The 23405-nt window shown below is 37.2% G+C and overlaps 1 protein-coding gene across 4 annotated transcripts in view; it reads left to right on the forward strand.

Moving 5' to 3' along the window:
• Positions 1-23405, forward strand: part of OPHN1 (oligophrenin 1) — a 581757-nt gene that overhangs the window by 411126 nt on the left and 147226 nt on the right. For all 4 annotated transcript variants that reach the window (XM_087427121.1, XM_004439895.3, XM_087427120.1 and 1 more), the window contains 3 exons: positions 117-201; positions 5034-5092; positions 6239-6344. In XM_087427121.1, the coding sequence (XP_087283247.1) occupies positions 117-201; positions 5034-5092; positions 6239-6344 (250 nt within the window). The remainder of the gene's footprint in view (positions 1-116; positions 202-5033; positions 5093-6238; positions 6345-23405) is intronic.

The following is a 23405-nucleotide window of genomic DNA, read 5'->3' on the forward strand; positions in this document are numbered from 1 at the left end:
AAAAACTGGTTAGAGTAATTATCTTTTCATTAATACACTTTATTTATCTTTTAAAAGGGTAAAAAGTAAGATGTTTTGGGACATTAACTTTTTTCTTATTTTCTTTTCTCAAATAGATCCTAAATGCCCAGGAGATGTTGATTTTCATAATAGTGATTGGGACATTAAGACAATCACCAGCTCCTTGAAATTCTACCTCAGGTATGCCTGATATGATTTGGGACTTTACTTTTCATAGTCAATGAAATGTGTCTAGGTGGAGATTGAAGTTATTGTGGTCCCAGTTTCAGGAAGTAGGATAGAAAGAAAAAAAAAGAATGAAAAGGATTTCTGTCAAAGAAGAATGTACATTAGGAGACTTTTAAAAAAAATCTGGGAATTTAAGCAAGGGAAGCATCAAAATAATAGAATTATTATTGAAAAATGACTCTTTTTGGAAAAAAAAGATTATTTTAAAAATCATACCCTTAAAATAATTGAAGTTTTGACATTGTGCACAGATAGAGTGATGTCACAATGGGCTCACTAGTAAAATCAGAAGTTGTGACAGTTCAAGGTTGTTAACATGTTTTGGTGGATAATAACCATTTTGAAACATTAAATTGCATTTATGCAAACATAATGTGTTTGTGTGATGTGTTACATCTTATGCCTTAGTCAATATAATGGAAATAAAAACCAAGAAAATACAACCATAAAAATATTGGAACTGAATAAAGTGGCAGAGTAGGAAAAAAAAATTAACTTAGCAAAATTTAGGGATGCACAATGCTGATGAATATATCATTCAGTTTACTGGCATAAGTTTATATTATGTAAAAATATTTGTGACATATATACATTTTAAACTCATTAATTTCTTACCATTCTTTATGTCCCATAGTATGCACCATACTTTATTGTGCTAAAATGTCTTCTTTTCCGTTATCATACTCTTTAGAAATTAAGATAGCTACTTAAGCTCTGGGAAATATCATTAATCCAAAATAGTTTGGGTCCCAAATATTGCTGTTAAATGACCTTCTGCTGTTGTATCATCATAGAACTTTATATAAACATGAATGCTCTTTTCAGGGGCATTTCTCTTGTATCTGCCAAGGAAGAAAGGTAGTGTTGGTAGAGGGTTTATTCTGTGCTAGACAGTGTTCTAGTTGCTTACATTGACAATATCATTGTTTTTTTCTCACAATAACCCTGTAAGGTGGGTGGTGCTATACTCATTTCACAGATGAGGAACTTGAAGTGCGCCCCTCCCCCATTAGGTAATATCCATGGTCTTAGCTCATATTATTTAAATCTAAGTATCTGACTTGTAAGGCCACTGATATTGGAGCATCTTCTTCCCCTATTCCCCACCCCCAGGGACTGTGGCCTTTTTGGAGTTGCTTGGGTAATGTAGTAAAGACAGCAATCTGCTATGCATACTTTCAGAAGACTTGAGATGATAAGAGTAGTGAGAGTAAATGATTCTATATCTCAGCCTCTTTCAAAAGAGTCAATTTTTTCAGAGATTTATATAGGTTAAGTTCCTCTCCACATTACATTTTTCCCAGGTTATCCCATAATAAGCAGTGTGGCCCTTTTGAAATTTGGGAATATCGAGCCTGAAAGTGTGAGTGGACAGCACACCCAATAAAAGATATTTATCCTCAAGACTCTTACCCATGAGCCTTTAATATGTACCAGCCAGTCAACACCCTTTAGATTTCTCAAAGATATCACTATTTTCAGAGTGGGCCTCCTCCACTTGTGTTCTAGGACCTAACTCAACCCTTATTTCCAACATTTCCAGAAAAGTACTCTAAAAACCATCCCTTCTCTCTCCTGTATCTCTCATTCAACTGGCTCTTTTGGTTTAGCATATAAATATGCATCAGCAATGCACATCTCCTTGACCTTGTGTCTTCTTTCATTCATTTATTCCACCATTCACTAAGTCATTCAATAAACATTTCCTGAGTGCCTACTCTATGCCGAGCATGATGCTAGGTAGTAGGCATACATGTGTGAGTAGATATGATCTCTGACCTTAAAAAGGTTATAGTCCAGTGAGGAGGACAGAGAAAATACAAATAATCATACAAAGATAACAAACAGTAATAAGTGCTCTGAAGGAAAGGTACAAGGTGCTATGAAGGCATATAACAGGAAGACCTGATTTATTCTGGTTGTTTGTTTGAACTGAGGTTTGAATTGTAACCTGGAGTCAACTGGGTCAGGGGGAGAAACAGTTCCAGACAGAGAGAACTGCATATGCAAAGGCCTTGAAGCAAGAGGAAGGAAGACCTCTTCAAGAAAATACATGTACCAGTATAGATGGAGTATTGAGTTTAGAGAAGGAGGGAGAGATATGTAGGGGCCAAATTATGCAAGGCCTTATAGGACATTTTAAAATTGGAGTCTGGATTTACCTTATAAGGAAAGGGAATATATTGAAAGGTTTTAAGCAGAAGGTTATATGATATTTGCATTTTGAAAAAATGTAGAGAGATAAAATTAGAGGGAGGCAAAATAAGTAGAGGTGGAAACCAATTAGCTGGCTATTGTTGTAGTCCAGGAAAAAGATGATGCTCCTGCTTGGGCTAGGGAGTAGCAGTGGAGATCAGCAGAAATAAGCATATTCAAGAGATTTAGGGAGTAAAATTGGATATGAGAATGAGGGAGAGGAATATAAAAGAATGATTTCCAAGTTTCTGGCCTATACAACCAAATGATGGTCATGTTTTTACTGATTTGGGAAACACAAGAAAAAGACTAGATTTGAGGGAGATGACGAGTTAGGTTTTGGATATGTCCAATTTGGGTGTCTTTGAAGAAATTAGGGCAAGTTGTTAAGTAGGCAATTGGATATGTAGGAAATATATAGGAATGAAACTCAGAGGAGAGTTCTGGGCTGGAGCTAAAAATTGAGAATCATTGACAATATAGATGATAACTGGAGGCAGGAGCTTAGATGAGATTGCCTAATGAGAGTGATACTTCACCCCTTCCCAACCAAGCTTCAGTATATGAAGTAATATACACTCCCTGTCTCTACTTCTTAACCTCCCAGTTTACTCTTTAACCCACTGCAGTATGACTCTCACCCCTTCTGCTCCACTGAAGCTGCTCTTGCCAAGGTCACCAGTGACTCCCTCAATGCTGTATACAACCAACAGTCGTCAGTCTTTACCTTACTTGACCTCTTTGTAGCATTTGAAGCTGTTAACAAGTCCTCCTTGAAACTTTCTGATCTTGTGGGTTCTTCTGCCTCACTTGCTTTTGGATTTCTCTCACCTCTTTGATCATTTTTAGCAGTCCCATTTATGGACTTTCTACCTGGTACTTCCCAGGGCTCTCCTCTCTTTTTGTTACACGGGAGGTATGGAAGATTCAAATATCCACAGGGGCCAGGACATGAAAATTAGTGAAGTAGACTACTTTCATATTAAACATGTTGCATATTACACCTTTATTTGCATAGCAATGCCTTTGTTTATTTATAAACAGCAATATTCTTTACTTCCACAAATAACCATATGGGCCCAATATAGCTAGGTCTTTCAATTTTTCAATAGAGGTGGAAAATACAGATTTTTGAGTGAAATATCTCAATTTTTCATATTCTGATGACTGATTCAATTCCATTTCTTTTTTTATACACTATTCTGGACAAATAAGAAATGTTGGAAGGCCTCATGTAGCTATTGGCTGCCAGTTTGCCATCTCTCCTTGAGCAGTGGTATCTGTATTCATGATTTTAACTACCTTCCTAAATTCGTGATTTCAGTATCTACTTCTCAGATCTAGAAGGTCACTCCACCCATCTTTCTTTTTTTTTTTTAATTTTTTTGTATATATAAAGCAATTATTAACAGACATAAAAACAGAAATCCACCCATCTTTCTACTAGACATTTCCATTTGGCTATCCCAGCAGCCCCTCTGACTTAGCATCTCCACTTCCTTTTGAATCAATTTCTATTCTATCTAGTCACCCAAACCAGATTACTCTCTCCCTCACCAACTTACCCAATCATTAGAGGAGTTCTCTTTTTATTCTCTTTCAAATAACTTTCCTCACCTTTGTTTTTCTAACCCTAATGTCACTATTTTTGTTTAGGCCTTTATTATCTCTCACCTGGGTTACTACGATAATAACACTGGTGAGCAGTATAGCATGGTGATTAATAGCATGGACTTGTGACAGACTGCCTAGTTCTGCCACTTACTAGATGTGTGGTCTTTGATGAATTATTTAATTTCTCTGAACCTCAGTTTCCTCATTACAAAATGAAGATAATAACAATATCTACCTTACAGGGTTGTCCTGAAGATTAAATGAGTAAATATATGTAAATGACATAGAACACTGAAGAGTTTGCTATTATTATTAGTGGATTACTTCCTTCCTCTGAGCCACCCATCAGCTACCTTTATTTTATCATCACATTTGTCCCTTGCATTGCAAATTTTGTACATGGCACTCTCCTCAACTAGACTATTTAGCTCCTTGGAGGTTTGGGCTATGTCTTATTAATCTCTGGATCCCCAATACCTGGCATAATGTCAGGCACAAGTAGGTGCTCAGCAAATATTTTTTGAATAAATAAAGAAAACTATTTGAGCCTCAGTTTCTTCCTCCATTAAACAGAGGTTTTAATAACTGCTCCAGCTCACAGGATCATTGGAAGGATCAAATGGGAGAACAGATGTGAAAGCACTTCAGAAACTCAGGAGTTATCAGACTGTAAGGACTTCATAATAGCATTCAGACTGGGTCCACTTTGGAATTAGGACTGGTTTGTGCCTCTTTTCACATTGGGGAACTAATTGGAGACCTTGCTTGAGGTCTCCGCCCATACCTTTGTAGGTCTTCTGTTGAATTACTAGCAACCAGGATTCCTCTGACAAAGTTTCAGGTGAAGAGATAAATGTATGTAGTCACACTAAGCTGTGGGGCTCAGAAACTTTGGTTTTGCTACCCACAGAACTGAGAATCTAAGGCCTGGCTATTCCCTCACCAAAGGAACTTACAGTCTTCATTAATTTCAGGAATCTTTCTGAACCTGTCATGACTTATAGACTTCACAAAGAGCTGGTCTCTGCTGCCAGTAAGTATTTATGTTACTAGGTAATTGTGTTGTCCTGGCTTCTTAATAATATTTACAGCAATAAGCCTAGAAAACTGCTTGTGGGAAAGTAATTGAGGGAAAAAACAAAACACATATGCAGATTTTGTCCATTGCCAAATAAGTATATTCTTGCTTACTGTCTAACTCAAGTGTTGTATTATTTTTCATAAATCAATGTTAGTTGAGTGGGTTGGAGAAAACTGGGTAACTTGAGGGATTTGACAGGTGTGCTGACTTTATTGATTGAGTGTACTTCTTCCATCAGAACAAGAGCATAGGCTCACATTACAAGGGAACAGGAAAATGGTTCCATTACAGTTGCTGTTTCAGCTTTTTTTTTTTACCACTTTGCCTTTTCAAATGCTTTTCAATTGTGTTGTGAATCATTACTGCTAATCTGTTAGTAGTAGCGTCACATTTTCTAGATTATAAAACTAAATGTGAGGGTGGAGGGGTGCATGGGAAATAAGTCATATAGAATCACCCCAAAAGTTGGCAGCTGAAGAATTATTAAAAGTTTTGGCTGAGGCCGCTGTATGATATCCCTCCCTACCTCGATGTGATCCTTCTCCTTTATCATGCCCTATGTGGTATGTGAGAAAAAGATTCAGGGGACTTGTCCTCATAATGAATCTTTGTTGAGGCAGGTGACCTTTGATCTTTACTCTGAGCTCTCGCAGTGATTTTCACAGGAACGCAGAAGCAGCGGGATACCTCCCAGTACCACAAGGAAGGTGGGTGGGCAAGGGTTTCCAGCTGGAATTATACATGTGGAACTTGAGGAGCAGCCCACCGCACCCAGAATTTGACTTCCTCTGAGACAGTCTTGTCTTCTCATCTTTCTCTTCTCTTCTCTCTTCTGTTTTCTTCATCTTTCTATTGTTTTCATCTGTCTTTTTCCTTTTCGTCTCTCTTTCTCTCTCTTTATCTCTGTCTTTGTTTCTTGGTCTCTACCACTGTGTCTCTGTACTTATTTATCTCCCTGTCTCTTTTTATCTCTCTGACTCTCTGTGTCTCTGATTGTCTATTTCTGTGTGTGTGTGCGTGTGTGTGTGTGTGTGTATGAGAGTTTGCTTGATCCAATTGCCCAGAAGGCAAACTGTCTCTCTCTCTGTTCTCTCTCAGAGTCTGATAACCTGGATTACCGGCTGGGAGCTATTCACTCCCTGGTATATAAGCTACCAGAAAAGAACCGAGAGATGCTGGAACTTCTTATAAGACACTTGGTCAAGTAAGTAATTTCTGGGTTTTCAGGAATAGTTCCTATTAGAGGACTGTCCCATGTGGTGGCACTGAAGAGAAACTGCCTGTCAGCTCGTTAAGTCCCAGCCCCTAACTGCTTCATTCTGGGCAGGCTGAATACTCTGTGAGGAAGATAATTTTGCCTTGACCCTTGTGTAAATCCTCACAGAGTCATTACATATCTCATTTGAGAGGTTGTCTCAGTTGAGGGGTAACACCAGGTAGAGTGGGCTGAACACAGGCTTTGCTGTCAGATAAACATGGTTTTTAATCCCAGCTCTACCACATATTTAGCTGTATAATCTTACAAAAACCTCTCTTAGCCTCTGTTTTGTCATCTGTAAAATGATAATAGTATTGCCTATCACACAGAACTGTTGTATGGATTTGAATGAACACAGATAAAGTGCATGGATATAGGAGGTTCTAAAGAAATGGGAGTTATTGTTAAGGTTATGGTCAACTTCCCCCTTGGGTGTGGAAAGCAGGAACAGACAGCAGCATTCCAGGGAGTAGGCCTGGTGAGGGGCTCCAAGATGTGTGGGTGTAAAGGGCATGTGTGTCCCACTGTAGTGCTTCCTGGCCAGAGGGTTCAATGTTGTGAATAAAGATGAATTTATTTGACTTATAAAAGACCAGATCTGCTTCTTAGGAAGCAGTATGGTGCAGCAGACACCACTTTGCCCTGGAGTCAGCAAACCTGGGTTCTAGTTTCAGTTCTTTTACTAGCTTTCTTGATGACCATGGGCAGGCCACTCCTGGTATACAAAAAAGTAAAGAAATGAAACGACAAGCTTAGAAAAATTGTGATGCATTTTAAGTGTTTCTATTTAACAAAATAAATCTATCAGCACCCTCACAAAAATGCAGTTATGATATATTTTAACCTCATTCGGAGAGGATCTCAAACACCTAAAATTGAGGCTCTTAGTGAAGGTGAGGCTCCAGGCTAATTGGCCCTCTTGCTCTCCCCCTGTGATAAATCCTGATCACTCTGCATCTCTGGACCTCAGGTTCCCCTATGATATAATGAGATATCTCCAAGATCTGATCCAGCTCTGACATTCTAAGTTTTTAAAATATGTTTTTACACTTTTCTAGCAAATGAGCATTATAGACACTAATGTAGATAAATAGGCAGAATTAACAAGAGGATGGCTTTTATATTTATTGCCAATGTTTGCAATTTGGGCTAATAGAGAACATTAAGAGACATTTTTCTTCCCAAATATTTGTTTGTGATCCAACTCTATTACTAATTTGCTGTGTGACCTAAAGTCAGTCCCTCCCACTCTCTGTGCCTCAGTTTGTTCATCTATAATATGAAGGGAATGGACTGGATAATCTCGAAAGGTTCTTCTTCCAGCTATGATTTTCTAAGTCTCAATATGTGAAAGGAGCCAAGGACTCAGTTGAAGATTTTCCTTCTAGTAGTTAGTGAGAGACACCTGCTTCCATCCACCGGAAGGCTGGCCACCTGCCTTAGTTCAAGAATCTTCATCCTCAAAATCCCTAGAACAAAAAGGAGGAAGAGACATGAACACACAGGACACAGAAATAGAAAGGTGAATAGCCTTAAATACATGAAAAACTGCTCAAGTTCACTCATAATAAGAAAAAAAGCAAATTAAACCTACACTGAGATACCATTTATTGGGAAATCCTAAGGCTTGACAACATTCTCTGTTGATGAGCCTTTGGGGCAACAGGTACTCTGATACACTGCTGGGGTTAATGTAGTACAGACCAAGAGGAGGGGAATTTGGCAATATCTAATAAATCTGCATATTCAGTTACCTTTTGACCCAGCAATTTCACTTTTAAGCATCTACTCTGAAGACACATCTCCACAAATACGAAACAACATATGCATGAGATTTGTCACTGCAGCATAATTTTTAATATCAAAATATTGGAAACAACACAAATGTCCAACAATAGGGAACTAGTTGAGTAAATAATGGTATATTCCAACAATATAGTATTATACCATCATCAAAAAGAGTGAGGAAAATATCTATGAACTTTGTTTTCGTAGTGATTTCTAGGATGCATTACAAATTTCCAGGATGTAAAACAGACAGCAACAACAACAAAAATCCAAGTGTAAAACAAGGTACATAATATGCTCCCTTTTTTTAAAAAAGAAAAAAGAGGGAAATAATATATAAGAATATAAACACATATTTTCTTACTTTTGTCAAATGAGGCACAGTAAGATAAATAAAAAACTGATGATTCAAAAAGTTAAACGTAGGGACCTGCCTGGTGGCATAGTGGTTAAGTTCGCGTGCTCTGCTTCGGCGGCCCAGGGTTCGCAGGTTTGGATCCCGGGCGTGGACCAATGCACTGCTTGTCAAGCCATGCTGTGGTGGCGTCCCATGTAAAGTAGAGGAAGATGGGCATGGATGTTAGCCCAGGGCCGGTCTTCCTCAGCAAAAAGAGGAGGATTGGCATCGGGTGTTAGCTCAGGGCTAATCTTCCTCACAAAAACAAACGAAAAAATTAAACATAGAGTTACCACATGACCCAGGAATTCCCCTCCTAGATATATACTGAAGATAAATGAAAACATATGTCCATACAAAAACTTGTACACAAATATTCATAGCAGCATTATTCATAGTTGCCTAAAGGTGGAAACAACCCAAATGACCATCAACTGATGAATGGAAAATTAAAATGTGGTATAAACATACAATGGAACATTATTCAGTCATAAAAAGGGATGAAGTACTGATACATGGATGCACCTCAAAAGTATTATGCTGAGTGAAAGAAGCTAGACATGAAGGCCTCATATTATATGACTCCACTTATATGAAATGTCCAGAATAGACAAATCTATAGAGACAGAAATTAGATTAGTGATTGTCTAGGGCTGGGACGTGGGGACATGGGAGGGAATAGGGAGTGACTGCTAATGGTTAAAGGGTTTCTTTATGGAGTGGTGAAAATGTTCTGGAATTAGTGATGATGGTTGTACAACTCTGTGAATATACTAAAAACCATTGAATTGTACCGTTTAAAGGGGTGAATTTTATGGTATGTGAAATATATCTCAATAAAGCTATTATAAAAACTAACTAATGAAAATGGTTACTAAAAGGGATAGGTGGTAAATAGGGTGGAAGGGATAGACATGAAAGCTAGATTCCTCTAAGTCTACCTCCTTCTATGGTTTTGACTTTTGAGCCATTTAATGTTTTAGATATCAAAAAAGTAAAATTAAATCAAAAGGAAAACAATTACAAACCTTAAAATTAAACAGAAAAAAGCAAATGAAGCTAAACATTTATCAAATTGATAATGTAGTCACACAGTTATTTCAACTAACTTATGAAAGCAGTCCTCTGACTCATTCTTAATGAGATATATTCAAAGACAGGAAGAGCAGCAAAAAAGTCATAAGCCTCACCCAGTAGGTTTATCAGTACTAGTAATATTATAGTTACAATTTGAGGGCCGGACTGGTGGCATAGTGGTTAAATTCTCACACTCTGCTTTGGCGGCCCAGGGTTCGCAGTTTTGGATCCGGGGCACAGGGCAATGCACTGCTCATCAAGCCATGCTGTGGAGGCATCCCATATACAAAATAGAGGATGATAGGCACAGATGTTAGCTTAAGGCCAGTCTTCCTCAGCAAAAAGAGGAAGATTGGCAATGGATGTGAGCTCATGGCCAGGCTTCCTCACAAAAAAAAATTATTATTATTAAAATTTGAAACTATTTTATGTATATCTATCTCATAAAGATAAAGCAAAAGAGTAAATATACTAATATTATCAGAAAAAAAGATTTATTGTGTAAGAAAAAGAGATATGGATACAAAATTCAAGACATAAAGCAAAGCTATAATGGTAAAGTTGAATTGAGAATGCCAATTTGAACTCATGATTTAAAAACAAAACAGAAAAATAAGAGTCATCATCATGGTGGCATGAGATGATCCTTTTGTCTCTCCCCTTCAATCTACAGTGAGTAAAACATCCATAACCCAAGAAAGGCTACATTGCACAACATACCAGGATGCCAGAGAGATCCACACATTTGTACATACAAAGGTGGGTGGATTGGAGCATGTAGAGGAGGCTAAACAGGGGAACAGCAGAGGCAATGCCTAGGATCCTTGATCCCCAGCTGCTGCAGCTGAGTCAGCCACCCCAGCCCCAGAGAACTAGGTGGGCAACAGCAGAGGTGCACATGTGACTCGATCCAGCCAGCTATGGGAGCACCTGTGGCCATGGGAAGCTCAAGGCTGGTAGCAGCGGTGGAGGTACCCACAGGACTCCTACATACCAATTGCAGTGGCACCTGCAGCCACAAGGTAACAGACAACAGCTGAGATGCTGCCCTGCGATCCCAGTTCCCTCCCCATTCTTCCCCTCCCCCTGCCATGGGGGCAGAGCTTCCAACCCAGGTGATCCCAGGTGTGGCTAAGGCGTCAGCCATCCCTGTGTCCCTGGTGGCAAAGCCAGGAACTGCAACACTGCAAGCAACAGCAAGGCATTGGTGACTCCCAGAAGTGCAAGTGGCAACAATGAGAGTACTGGCAACACCCAAATACAGGCAATGGAGGGAGGAAAGTGCAAATCCTCAAATATTACCAGAAGCAGCTCAAGTAAGAGAAACCAAAAACTAGCACTATAGCACCACCTACTGAAAAATGAAAGAAAGACTTCTAATCTCCAAGCAGTTGAAAAGTTTGAATCAAAGCAAACAAAAGCTATACCTAAATTTAAAACGTGTTTGCTACAACAAATGCACTGGCAGAGGGATAACTCAGCAAGCACCACAAAAAGCCACAGTACCATGACATCACAAAAAAGAAAACATTTCTCCAGAAACCAAATATAAAGTCATGGAAGATTGTGATGTAACTGATAAAGAATCCAAAATAGCTGTCATGAAGAAACTTAATGAGCTACAAGAAAGCTCAGAAAGGCAGTTCAATGAGCTCAAGAATAAAATCAATAAACAGAAGGAATACTTTATCAAAGTGATTTAAACTCCAAAAAAAAACTGAACAGAAATTATGGAGCTGAAGAACTCAATAAATGTGGTGAAAAATGCAATAGAAAGCATTGGGAAAAGAGCAGATCATGTGGAAGAGAGAATTAGTGAGCTTGAAGATAGAAACCTAGAAATGATGCAGGTAGAAGAGGAAAGAGAACAAAGACTTTAAAAAATGTAGAAATTTTACAAGAATTATCTGACACCATTAGAAAGGGCAGCATAAGGATAATGGGTATCCAAGAAGGAGAAGAGAGAGAGGAGACCAGAGAGCTTATTTAAAGACATAATAGCTGAGAACTTCCCAAACCTAGGGAAGGAACTGGATGTAAAAATCCATGAAGATAAATAGAACACCCAATCATCTCAAGGCAAAAAGACCTACTCCAAGACACTTGATGATAAAATTGTCAAAAATCAATGACAAAGAAAGAATATTAAAAACAGATAGGGAGTAAAAGACAATAACCTACAAAGGAATTCCCATTGGGTAATCAGCAGTTTCTCAGCAGAACCCTACAGGCCAGGAGAGAGTGGAAAGATATATTCAAAATATTGAAAGATAGGGGCCGGCCCGGTGGCGCAAGCGGTTAAGTGCGCGCGCTCCACTGTGGCGGCCCGGGGTTCGCTGGTTCGGATCCCGGGCGTGCACCGATGCACTGCTTGGCAAGCCATGCTGTGGTGGTGTCCCATATAAAGTGGAGGAAGATGGGCACAGATGTTAGCCCAGGGCCGTCTTCCTCAGCAAAAAAAGAGGAGGATTGGCGGATGTTAGCACAGGGCTGATCTCCTCACAAAAAAAAAAAAAAAACATTGAAAGATAAAAACTGTCAGTCAAGAATACTCTATCTAGCAAAGTTATCTTTCAAATATGAAGGAGAAATAAAGGCTTTTCCAGACAACAATAGCAGAGGAAGTTCATTTCCAGAAGACCTGCCTTACAAGAAATGTTGAAAGGAGCTCTCCTACTTGAAACAAAAAGGCAAAGGTATACAAAGCTTTGAGCAAAGTGAAAAAATAGATAGAATCAAAAAATTGCAACTCTGTATCAGAATAGGATAGTTTATACCTAATTATAATGTAAAAGTTAATGGGAAAGGAAGCATGAAAAGTAACTATAACCACTTCAATTTGGTCACAAACTCACAACACATAAAAGGATAATTTGTCACAACAAAAACTGGAAGGAGGAGAGGAAAAGGATGAAACTTGCATAGGCAAATGAAGATAAGATGCTATCAGCAGAAAAAGGACTATCTTATCTGTGAAACCTTTTATACAAACCACGTGTTAAAAACAGAACAAAAAATCAGAACAGAGTCACAAAACAAAAAAAAACATGAAACTGAGAAACACATCACAGAAAACCACTAAGCTGAAATGGCAGACAGAAACACAAAGGAAGAAGGAACAGGGGAAATATAGAGCAACCAGAAAACAAAAGACAAAATGGAGTATTAAGTCCTTATATATCAATAATCACCCTAAATGTAAATGGATTGAATTCACCAATCAAAGGACACAAAGTGGCTGGATGGATTGAAAAACAAGACCTAGCCATATGTTACCTCCAGGAGACACATCTCAGTTCTAAAGACAAACATAGGCTCAAAGTGAAGGTATGGAATATGATAATCCATGCAAATGGTAACCAAAAGAAAGTGAGTATAGTCATACTTATTTCAGACAAAATAGACTTCAAGTCAAAAAAAAAAATAACAAGAGACAAAGATGGACATTATATAATAATAAAGGGGACAATTCATCAAGAAGACATAGCATTCATTAATATGTATGCACCTAGCATAGGAGCAGGAATGTATGTAAAGCAATATTAACAGATCTAAAGGGAGAAATTGACAGCAACACAGTAATAGTAGGGGACTTTAATACCCCACTTACGTCAATGGATAGATCATTCAGACATAAAGTCAACAAGGGACCGTTGGCTTTAAATGAAACATTAGACCAGATGGACTTAATAGATATATATAGAACATTCCATCCAAAAATAGCGGAATATATTTTTCTCAAGTACACATGGAAAATTCTCAAAGATAGACCATATGTTGGGAAACAAAACTAGTCTCAATAAATTTAAGAGGACTGAAATCATATGAAGCATATTTTCTGACCACAGTGGTATGAAACTAGAAATGAACTACAAGATGAAAGCTGGAAAAGTCACAAATATGTGCATACTAAAGAACATGCTACTCAACAACTGTTGCATCAATGAAGAAATCAAAGGACAAATCAAAAAATGCCTGCAGACAAATGAAAATTAAAACACATCATATCAAAATCTGTAGGGTGCAGCAAAAGCAGAACTAAGAGGAAACGTTATAGCAATACAGGCCTACCTTAAGAAACAAGAAAAATCTCAATCTAACATTACACCTAAAGGAACTAAAGAAAGAAAATCAAATAAGTCCAAAATCAGTAGAAGGAAGGAAATAAATGAAATAGAGACTAAAAAGACAATAGAAAGGATCCATGAAACTAAGAGCTGGTTCTTTGAAAACATAAACAAAATTGACAATGCTTTAGCTAGATTAACAATGAAAAAAGAGAGAAGCCTCAAATTAATAAAATCAGAAATGAGAGAAGAGAAAGTACAACAGCTACCACAGAAATACAAAGGAATATAAGAGAATACTATGAAGAGTTATATACCAACAAATTGGATAACCTAGAAGTAGATAAATTCCTAGAATCATACAACCTCCCAAAATTGAATCAAGAAGAAATAGAGAATCTGAATAGACCAATTACTAGTAAGGGGATTGAAACAGTAATCAAAAACCACTCAAAAAACAAAAGCCCAGGACCAGATGGCTTATCTGGTGAATTCTACCAAACATTCAAAGATTTAATACCAACCCTTCTCAAACTCTTCCAAAATATTGAAGAGGAAGGGAGGCTTCCTGACTCATTTTACAAGGACCAAAAAAAAGATAATTACAGGCCAGTGTCGCTGATGAACATAGATGCAAAAATTCTCAATAAAATATTAGTAAATCAAATACAATGATAGATTAAAAGGATCATACATCATGATCAAGTGGAATTTATTCCAGGGATGCAAGGATCATTCAACATCCACAAATCAATCAATGTGATACACCACATTAACAAAATGAAGTATAAAAATCACATGGTCATCTCAATAGATGCAGAGAAAACATTTAACAAGATTCAACATCCATTCATGATAAAAGCTCTCAATAAAATGGATATGGAAGGAATGTACCTCAACATAATAAAGGCCATATATGATAAACCCACAGCTAACACCATACTCAATAGTTAAAAACTGAAAGCTATCCCTCTAGGAACAGGAACAAGAGAGGGATGCCCTCTCTCCCCACTCTTATTGAACATGGTATTGGAAGTCATAGCCAAAGCAATTAGGCAAGAAAAAGAAACAAAGGTATCCAAATTGGAAAGGAAGAGTTAAAACTGTCACCATTTTCAGATGACATTTTATGTATAAAAAACCTTTAGGCACCTACTAAAAAAACTATTAGAAATAGTAAACAAATACAGTAAATTTGCAGGGTACAAAATCAACATTCAAAAATCAGTCGTGTTTCTATACACTAACAATGAACTTACAGAAAGAGAAATCAAGACTACAGTCCCATTTACAATCGTAACAAAAAGAATAAAATATCTAGAAATAGATTTAACCAAGGAGGTGAAAAACCTGTAGACTGGAAACTATAAGACATTTTTGAAAGAAATCAAAGAAGTCACAAAGAAATGGAAAGATATTTCATGCTCATGGGTTGGAGGATAACATAGTTAAAATGTCCATTTTACCTAAATCAATCTACAGATTCTGGGCAGTCTCAGTCAGAATCGCAATGAGATTTTTCATGGAAATAGAACAAAGAATTCTAAAATTTTTATGAAACAATAAAAGACCCTGCAATAGCCAGAGCAATCCTGAGAAAAAAAGAACAAAGCTAGTGATATCACACTCCCTGATTTTAAAATAGACTACAAAGCTATAGTAATCAAAACAGCATGGTATTGGCAGAAAATCAGACACCTATATCAATGGAACAGAATTGAGAACTCAAAAATAAACCCACACATCTATGGACAGCCAATTTTTGACAAGGGAGGCAAGAACATACAATGGAGAAAGGAAAGTCTCTTCCAATAAATGGTGTTGGGAAAACTGCACAGGCACTTGTGAAGATACCACATGGTATCTTATACCATACACAAAAATTAACTCAAAATGGATTTAAGACTTGAATATAAGACCTGAACCCATAAAACTCTTAGAAGAAAACATAGGCGGTTCGCTCTTTGACATTGGTCTTAGCAGTATCTTTTTGAATGTGTCTCCTCAGGCAGGGAAAACAAGAGAAAAAATGCACAAATGGGACTACATCACACTAAAACGTTTCTGCACGGCAAAGGAAACCATCAACAAAATGAAAAGACAATCTACCAATTGAGAGAAATATTTGCAAATCCTATATCTGATAAGGAGTTAATTTCCAAAATATGTAGAGAACTCATACAGTTTACCAACAAAAAAACAAACAACCCAATTAAAAAATACACAGAGGATCTGAACAGACATTTTTCCAAAGAGGATATACAGATGGCCAACAGGCACATAAAAAGATGTTCAACATTACTAATTATTGGTGAAATGCAAATCAAAATCACAGTGACATATCACCTCATGCCTGTCCAAATGGCTATAATTAACAAGACAAGAAATAACAAGGGTTGGAGAGGTTGTGAAGAAAAGTGAACCCTTGTACAGTGCTAGTGGGAAGGGAAACTGGTGCAGCCACTATGGAAAACATTATGGAGATTTCTCAAAAAATTAAAAATAGAAATACCATATGATCCAGCTATCCCACTACTGAGTATTTATCCAAAGAACATGAAATCAACAATTCAAAGAGATTTATGTATCCCTATGTTCATTGCAGCATTACTCACAGTAGCCAAGACTTGGAAACAACCTAAGTGCCTGTCAATGGATGAATGGGTAAAGAAGATGTTGTGTATATATACATATATATACGTATACTTCTCAGCCATAGAAAAGATGAAATCTTACCATTTGGGAGAACATGGATGGACCTCGAGGGTATTATGCTAAGCGAAATAAGTCAGATAGAGAAAGACAAGTACTATATGATTTCGCTCATGTGAAGATAAACAAACAAATGCATAGATACAGAGAACAGATTGGTGGTTACCAGAGGAGAAGGAAGGTGGGAGGAGGGTGAAATGGGTAAAGGAGCATATGTCTATTGTAATGGATGGCAACTTGGCTTTTAGTGGGGAACACGATGCAGTCTGTTATGAAGTCGAAATATAATGATGTAGACCTGAAATTTATACAATGTTATAAATCAATGTTACCTTAATAAAAAAAAAAGAATAGAGTAAAAATAAAAATGAAACAAAATAACAAAAACTTCCATTCACTGAATCAGTCTTGAAGTGATTCTACCTCCCCCCCCAAAAAAAAAAAACAATGAACACACATAATGCCCAAATCTTTGTTTCTAAATAACATTTCCCTCTCGGAAGTACCCAGGCTTATTATAGAATTGGCTGATCCCAAGTCTAGGGGCAATACAAGGTGAGTCTTGAATAAAGTGTACCTTTGTAAGCAAAGAAGAGCTCAAGTACTAATAGGTTCATGTCACAAGAACACAGGAAGCTACTTGAAAAGCCTGATACTTATTACCTCTGGGGGCAGCCCATCAAAAAGAATAAATACCATATTTGATTAAAACACTTTGAATAAATGAAAATTCATGGGAGGTAGGTAGAATAAGAAAAGCTCTTTATTACAGAAGAATGCCAACTAATAAATATGGAAGGGATGATAGAATTAGAAAAACCACTAGTTTTCAACTTCAGCGCCCTGTTTCATGCATGGATCAAAACCACTGGGTAAAGGATTGTTCACGAACAAGATATTCACATGGTTTCAATGTATTACCCATGGATCACTTACTACTTACAAATGGAAAAATGTATCTTTACAATGAAGCTATCTGGGAAACACCACCTTAATTAATTGATAAAAGTTAGCATCACTATTAATGGTACAAACTGACCTTTTGTGCCTCCTGATGGGATACACTAAAAAGTACACAACATAAACTGAAATATTTTTGTCAAAAATGTTTAACCTGAATCAAATTAAGTCTCTCCAGTTTGCAGGAAATACAGGGTATAGAGAAATACAGAATGTTTGACATTCTATATGACAACTGTCTTGGACTTTTCAAAAAAGTCAATATCCTTGGAAAAAGAGGTGGGGTACTGTTTTATATTAAGAAACTAAAGAAACATGAACAAATGCAGCGCATGAACTTTGATTGGCTTAGATTTGGAGAACCCAACTATAAAAGAATTTTTTGCATGACATTTGAGAAAATTTGAATATGGACTAGATATTGGATGATATGGAATTATTGTAAATTTTCTTAGCTGTGAAAATGTTATTGTGGTTTTGTAAGACAGCATGCTTGTTCTTTGGAGATAATGCTGAGTTATTTAGGGTTGAAGAAATTTACTTTTAAAAAGTTCAGAGGGAGAAGGTCAAATACCGTATGATTTCCTTCATTAAGTAGTAGATAATAACAACAATAAACAAACACATAGGGACAGAGATTGGATTGGTGGTTACCAGAGGGGAAGGGGGGAGGGAGGAGGGTGAAAGGGATAATTCGGTACATGTGTGTGGTGATGGGTTGTAATTAGTATTTTGGTGGTGAACATGATGTAGTCCATGCAGAAATAGAAGTACAATGATGTACACCTGAAATTTTTACAATGTTATAAACCAATGTTACTGCAATAAACAAAAAATTAAAAAAAAAAAAAAAAAAAAAAAGTTCAGAAAAAATATACAGAGAAAGGAAGCAAATACAGTAAAATGTTAATTCTTGAATCTAGGTATAGACAGTATGAGTGTTCATGGTACCATTCTTTCAACTTTTTTGTATGTTTGAAAACCTTTATAACCAAAAGTTGTGGGGAAAATGCAAATAAAAAATAGGCTTGGTTCCAACAGGGAAATTTACACAGGAGAAGAAAATCTATTTGCTTTTAGAATTCACATAATTATCCTGTCTGCCAACCACAGCTTTCATAATCTATATGATAATTATATCTATGTCTTTGTAATGTGTCCCCACTGCCAGCCCATTTTCTAGGCCGATAACAAGCAGACACAAACTGACCTCAGCCAATTTGGGGTTCCCAATTATCCAGTTCTTTTTGGTTGGTACCTATGGCTTCCATTAATCAGAAGTGGGAGAATGCTACAGGTCACTTCCCCCACAATCTCACAACCAGTGGAATATTACAATGGAAGCAAGCCTCAGGCCTAGTTCTGCCACTCATACAGGTGTTTCTCAACAAGCAAATACAAAAACAGTTGTACAACCTGTTATGTAAACTCAATGAAGTCTCAGCTGTCTTTCCTTTTAGATGCTCTGACTGCATCTTGTGTGAAAGGGTCACTCAAGGCAGATGAGATAGTATTATAGCAACACAATTGGAGTAGGCAATAAAATCCTATGATCCAATGCTCAAATGCAAGACCCCTTTGCAATCCTAGGCCTAGGCTACCATTCTAAAGGGCTATTAGGCTCCCTGGAGTCTTCTTATTTTTGTAATAACCCTTCTGTTATTTCCTAAGCAATACCATGCAATGTAGAGATTAGAAAAGAAAAAAAAAAGTAAAAGATTTCTGTTCCCAGCATCCCAAAATCACTACTATTAATATATTAGTGCATTTTCTTCCAAATCTTTCTCTGTGTGTGTTTATGTAAACACACACTCCCCCCACACACATTTGCATTTTTTTTACCAAAATGAGTTTATGGTGTTCTGCAACCTCCTTTTCTCAGTTCAATAATTTCTACCTTTCTAAACCATATTAACATTTCTGCAGTTGACCCCCAAATGCCCTTTATAGGTGGTTCATCCAAAGTAGTACTCAATATAGGGTCATGCATCATATCTACTTCTTATATCCTTTTCATTTTCTTAATCTAGCAGAGTCCCTTTTTTTTTTATGACTTTGGCTTGTTGATGAGACTACACCAGTTGTCCTGCAGAGTCTTACTAGTTTTGTCTGACTTTCTTCACTGTCGTATTTTTCAGCTTGTTCTCCCATTTCCTGTATTTCTTGTAAAGTAGAGGGTATATTTAAAGACCAGATGAATTCAAGTTAACTATTTTTTGGCCAGAACACATCATGGGTGATGTTATGTACCTTATGCTACATCACATCTGAAGATGCATAACATTGGTTGATGTACCTTACTGATGTTAAGATTGACCATTTCTCTACTCTTATAACTTGTCTATGGAAGTTTTCGAGCGTCTATACAATATTTCTAGCCAATCCATGTATCTTGACACATCTAAGCAAAGAGAAATCATTTTACCATCAATCATGCTAATTAACAAAGTCACTGGTGTTGATTGAAGATGAAGTTAGCTAAACCTTATAGTAACCTCTCTGGCTTCTGATTAGAGTCTTTTAAATACTAATTAATCACTCCTAGACTATGTAAGTATGTATTTATGATTAGAATATTATAACTAACCTGTCCTAGACTATGCATGAAAACTAACAAACACATATATCAAATTTCATCAATTCTAAGGGGGAGTTTTCTTTTTCAAATTGTAACCTGAATCCTGGATGCATGTTAGAATCAATGGTTTCTTAAAATGACTGTTGTCAGGCAGTGGTTTTGATGTAATTATCACAAACTCTACATGCATAAACTTGGTCACAGCTGCTCATATTGTAGTCATTTTGGTTAAATTATGTTCATTTTCAAGTTTATTTTCTATTTAAAGTGTCTTCAAAAATATTCCATAATGATTTGACAATGAAATTATTTTTTTTTTCCTGGTGGCACATAAAATAATGATGTGGCTGCAATTGATGGCATTGATGATATTCAGGTCATTGCACTGCCTGTGTTGAAGTATTTAAAGTAAATTGCAGATAATATAACACCAGTGGAGGAAACCAAAGCTGTCTGCCCTTAAGGACACCATCCTCAGGGATGAGGACTGCTCACTTCATGACAGACATTGACTTACTCTCCACCTCCATTAGTGTCTTGTCCTTTTAAAAAACTGTTTATGGGGCCGGCACAGTGGCATGGCAGTTAAGTTCACGTGCTCCGCTTAGGCAGCCCAGGCTTCACCGGTTCGGATCCTGGGCACGGACCTACTCACCACTCATCAAGCCATGCTGAGGCGGTGTCCCATATAGAAGAGCTACAACTCTACAACTATGATACACAACTATGTACTGGGGCTTTGGGGAGGAAAAAAAAAAGAAAAAAAAACTGTTTATTATGCAAGGTTTCAAGTATATACAGAAGTAGAAGGAATAGTATAAGGAACTCTCATGTGCCCGTTACCCAGCTTCAACAATTAGCAACATGTGGCCAATCTTGCTTCATCTGTATCCCCACACATTTCGCCTCCTCCCATATTATTTTGAAGCAAATCCAAGACATCGTATTATTTCATTCACAAATATTTCAGTATGTATATTGAAAAAATGAAAATTCTTTGTACACATAAACGCAATGCAATTATCACATCTAAAATAAATAATAATTACTTAATATCATCAAATATTTTGTGTTCAAATTTCCAGTAGTGTCAAATATGTCATATGCTTTTTTCTTTGATTCAGGATCCAAATAAATCCACACGGAGCAATCTGCTGAAATGTTTTTTAGGCCTCTTTTACTGTCCAGCAGAGGTCAACAAATGTTTTCCATAAAGGATTAGATAGTACATAGTTTAGGCTTTGTGAGCTATATGGACTCTGTGACAACTACTCAGTTCTACCTTTGTAGTGCAAAAGCAGCCATTGATAATATGTGAATGAATGGGCATAGCTATGCTCCAATAAAACTTTATTTATAAAAATACATTGTAGGTTGGGTTTGGCCCAATGGCCATAGTTTGGTGACCCCTGATCTATAGTAGTAGTTCTCAAACTTGTATGTATATCAGAATCACTTGGAGGGCTAATAAAAAACACAGGGGCCAAGGCTTGATACAATTTATGATGGGGCCTCTATGTTTTTACCATGTTCCCAATCTATGGTTTTCCCCTTCGTCTCTTTCTTTTTTCTTGTAATTTATTTGTTAATGAAAACAGGTCATTTTGTTACTGCCCAACGTGGGGCCTTCTGCTCGCCGCAAGATATGCCAATAGTCAAGAGGCAAAGTGGTAGGAGAGAAAGGGCTTTTTTTATTACAGCTTGCTAGAAAGAGGGAAGATGGCCGACTCACGTCCAAAAGAACCATCTTAAGGGGGTACAAATCTTACAGCAGTTATATAGGCCATTGGGTTTATTGGGGAGAGGGATAGGAATGTTGACCTTCTGGTGTCACAGACTGGGAGTGCCACACCAGATCTTTCAGTTTTCACTGACGATGGCTATCAGCATAGATTCTCTGTTTGGGGGTCATCACATTCCTAAAGAACTCAAAAAAATGAAGTTATTGTCTTATCACAGCTGGGAGGTACATGCACAAGCTGGGGTCGTAAAATCTACAGAGCAGTTAGACCTCCTGGAGGATGCATATCCAGCTGGGTTAGTTTGTCAAAGGTCATTCAAAGTTACAATAGTTTTTCTTTTTTGCAATGGCTTCCTTCATGTCAACCTTGTCTTGAGCCAGTATCAATTTCCCCCCTTTGCTGTTTAGCCCCTCAATCTTGAGGGATGTCCTGTTGTTCGATCTTACTGAACCAGTCACTTAGTAAGACAGTGACGCAGGTGGGCTCCCAAAGTTAGGCCTACACTGTGGAAGCAAGCAACCAGGTAATTAATAAGACAAAAAGAAAAACAAAGTTAATGGTGGGAGCAAATTATCAACCAGTTTCTAAGTCCAGGGGACAGCCAGTCAAGATTTCTAGATGTCAGTGCCAAAGCATCTTTTGCAGCTTAAATGTCCCTGATGATGTCATCGGGTATTCAGGTACCTTTCTGAGTGGCTTACATTAGCAACAGACATGAATCTGTCTTATGTTTATATAAAGTCCACCAGCTTCAGTTTGTAAGACTTCAGGAAAAAGGTCAGGTTCAGTTCTCAGTGATTCCAAATGAAAGTGATGGAAAAAAAAAAATTGAAAACATTAGTTTGGAGATTTGTAGCCAGATATTTCAAGAGACTAGAAGAATTCAGGATCCAGTCCAGTTAACACATAAAACAGAAACCTCACAGACAATTATCAGAACTAGAACCTAATATCCATGAATGTGTACTATAGTTTCTATTGAAACATATATTTTTTCTCTCTAAAATCACCCTCATTTTATCAAAGATAGCCAAATTAAGAGTAACTGGTTTGCAAAATAAAATAAACTTGGCTCAATTATTTACATAAGTACAGCAAGAATAGCCATTAATCATTTAGGATCTTTTAAATCTGCTTTGCTGGAACTGTTTATAAGGAATCTCAGATTGAACTTCAAAGGCCTCTTGAGGCCAGGAAAGCCAAGCCAAAGACTTTGTCATCAGCCTTTGCCTGCAATACCTACAGATTTGGGTGAATTCCTCTCTTCTCGAGGTCCCCCAAAATATTTCGAGGTTCCTCGCACCTGCCAGATAAGTGACATTCCTTACTTATCCAGTAAATGCTGCTTGGAACACTGAACATAAGGTACCAAGCCAATACTTCCATGTGGCTTTATTCCATAAAGTCCAATCTTTGTCTCTCAGGAGCTGTCTTGTCACATTCCAGTCAGAACTTGGTAATATAACCAATGTTTTCAATTGTGTCCTGTTATAAGGAGAACAGATTCTTTTTGAACTTATGCAAATAACTATATTGCCATGAAAACAACAGTACTCCCTTAATGAAGAGTTTCCAAATCCTGGAGGGATCAGGGAGGGAGAAAAAGATAAATGTTTCAATTCCGCTTACAAAGGTATAATATACCAAATTGCCATAAGTCATAGCTATCTCAGGAGAAAATAGAAA

This window comes from Ceratotherium simum, chromosome X (genome assembly GCF_057802395.1).
Source record: "Ceratotherium simum simum isolate JZ-2026a chromosome X, ASM5780239v1, whole genome shotgun sequence".
Taxonomy (NCBI): domain Eukaryota; kingdom Metazoa; phylum Chordata; class Mammalia; order Perissodactyla; family Rhinocerotidae; genus Ceratotherium; species Ceratotherium simum.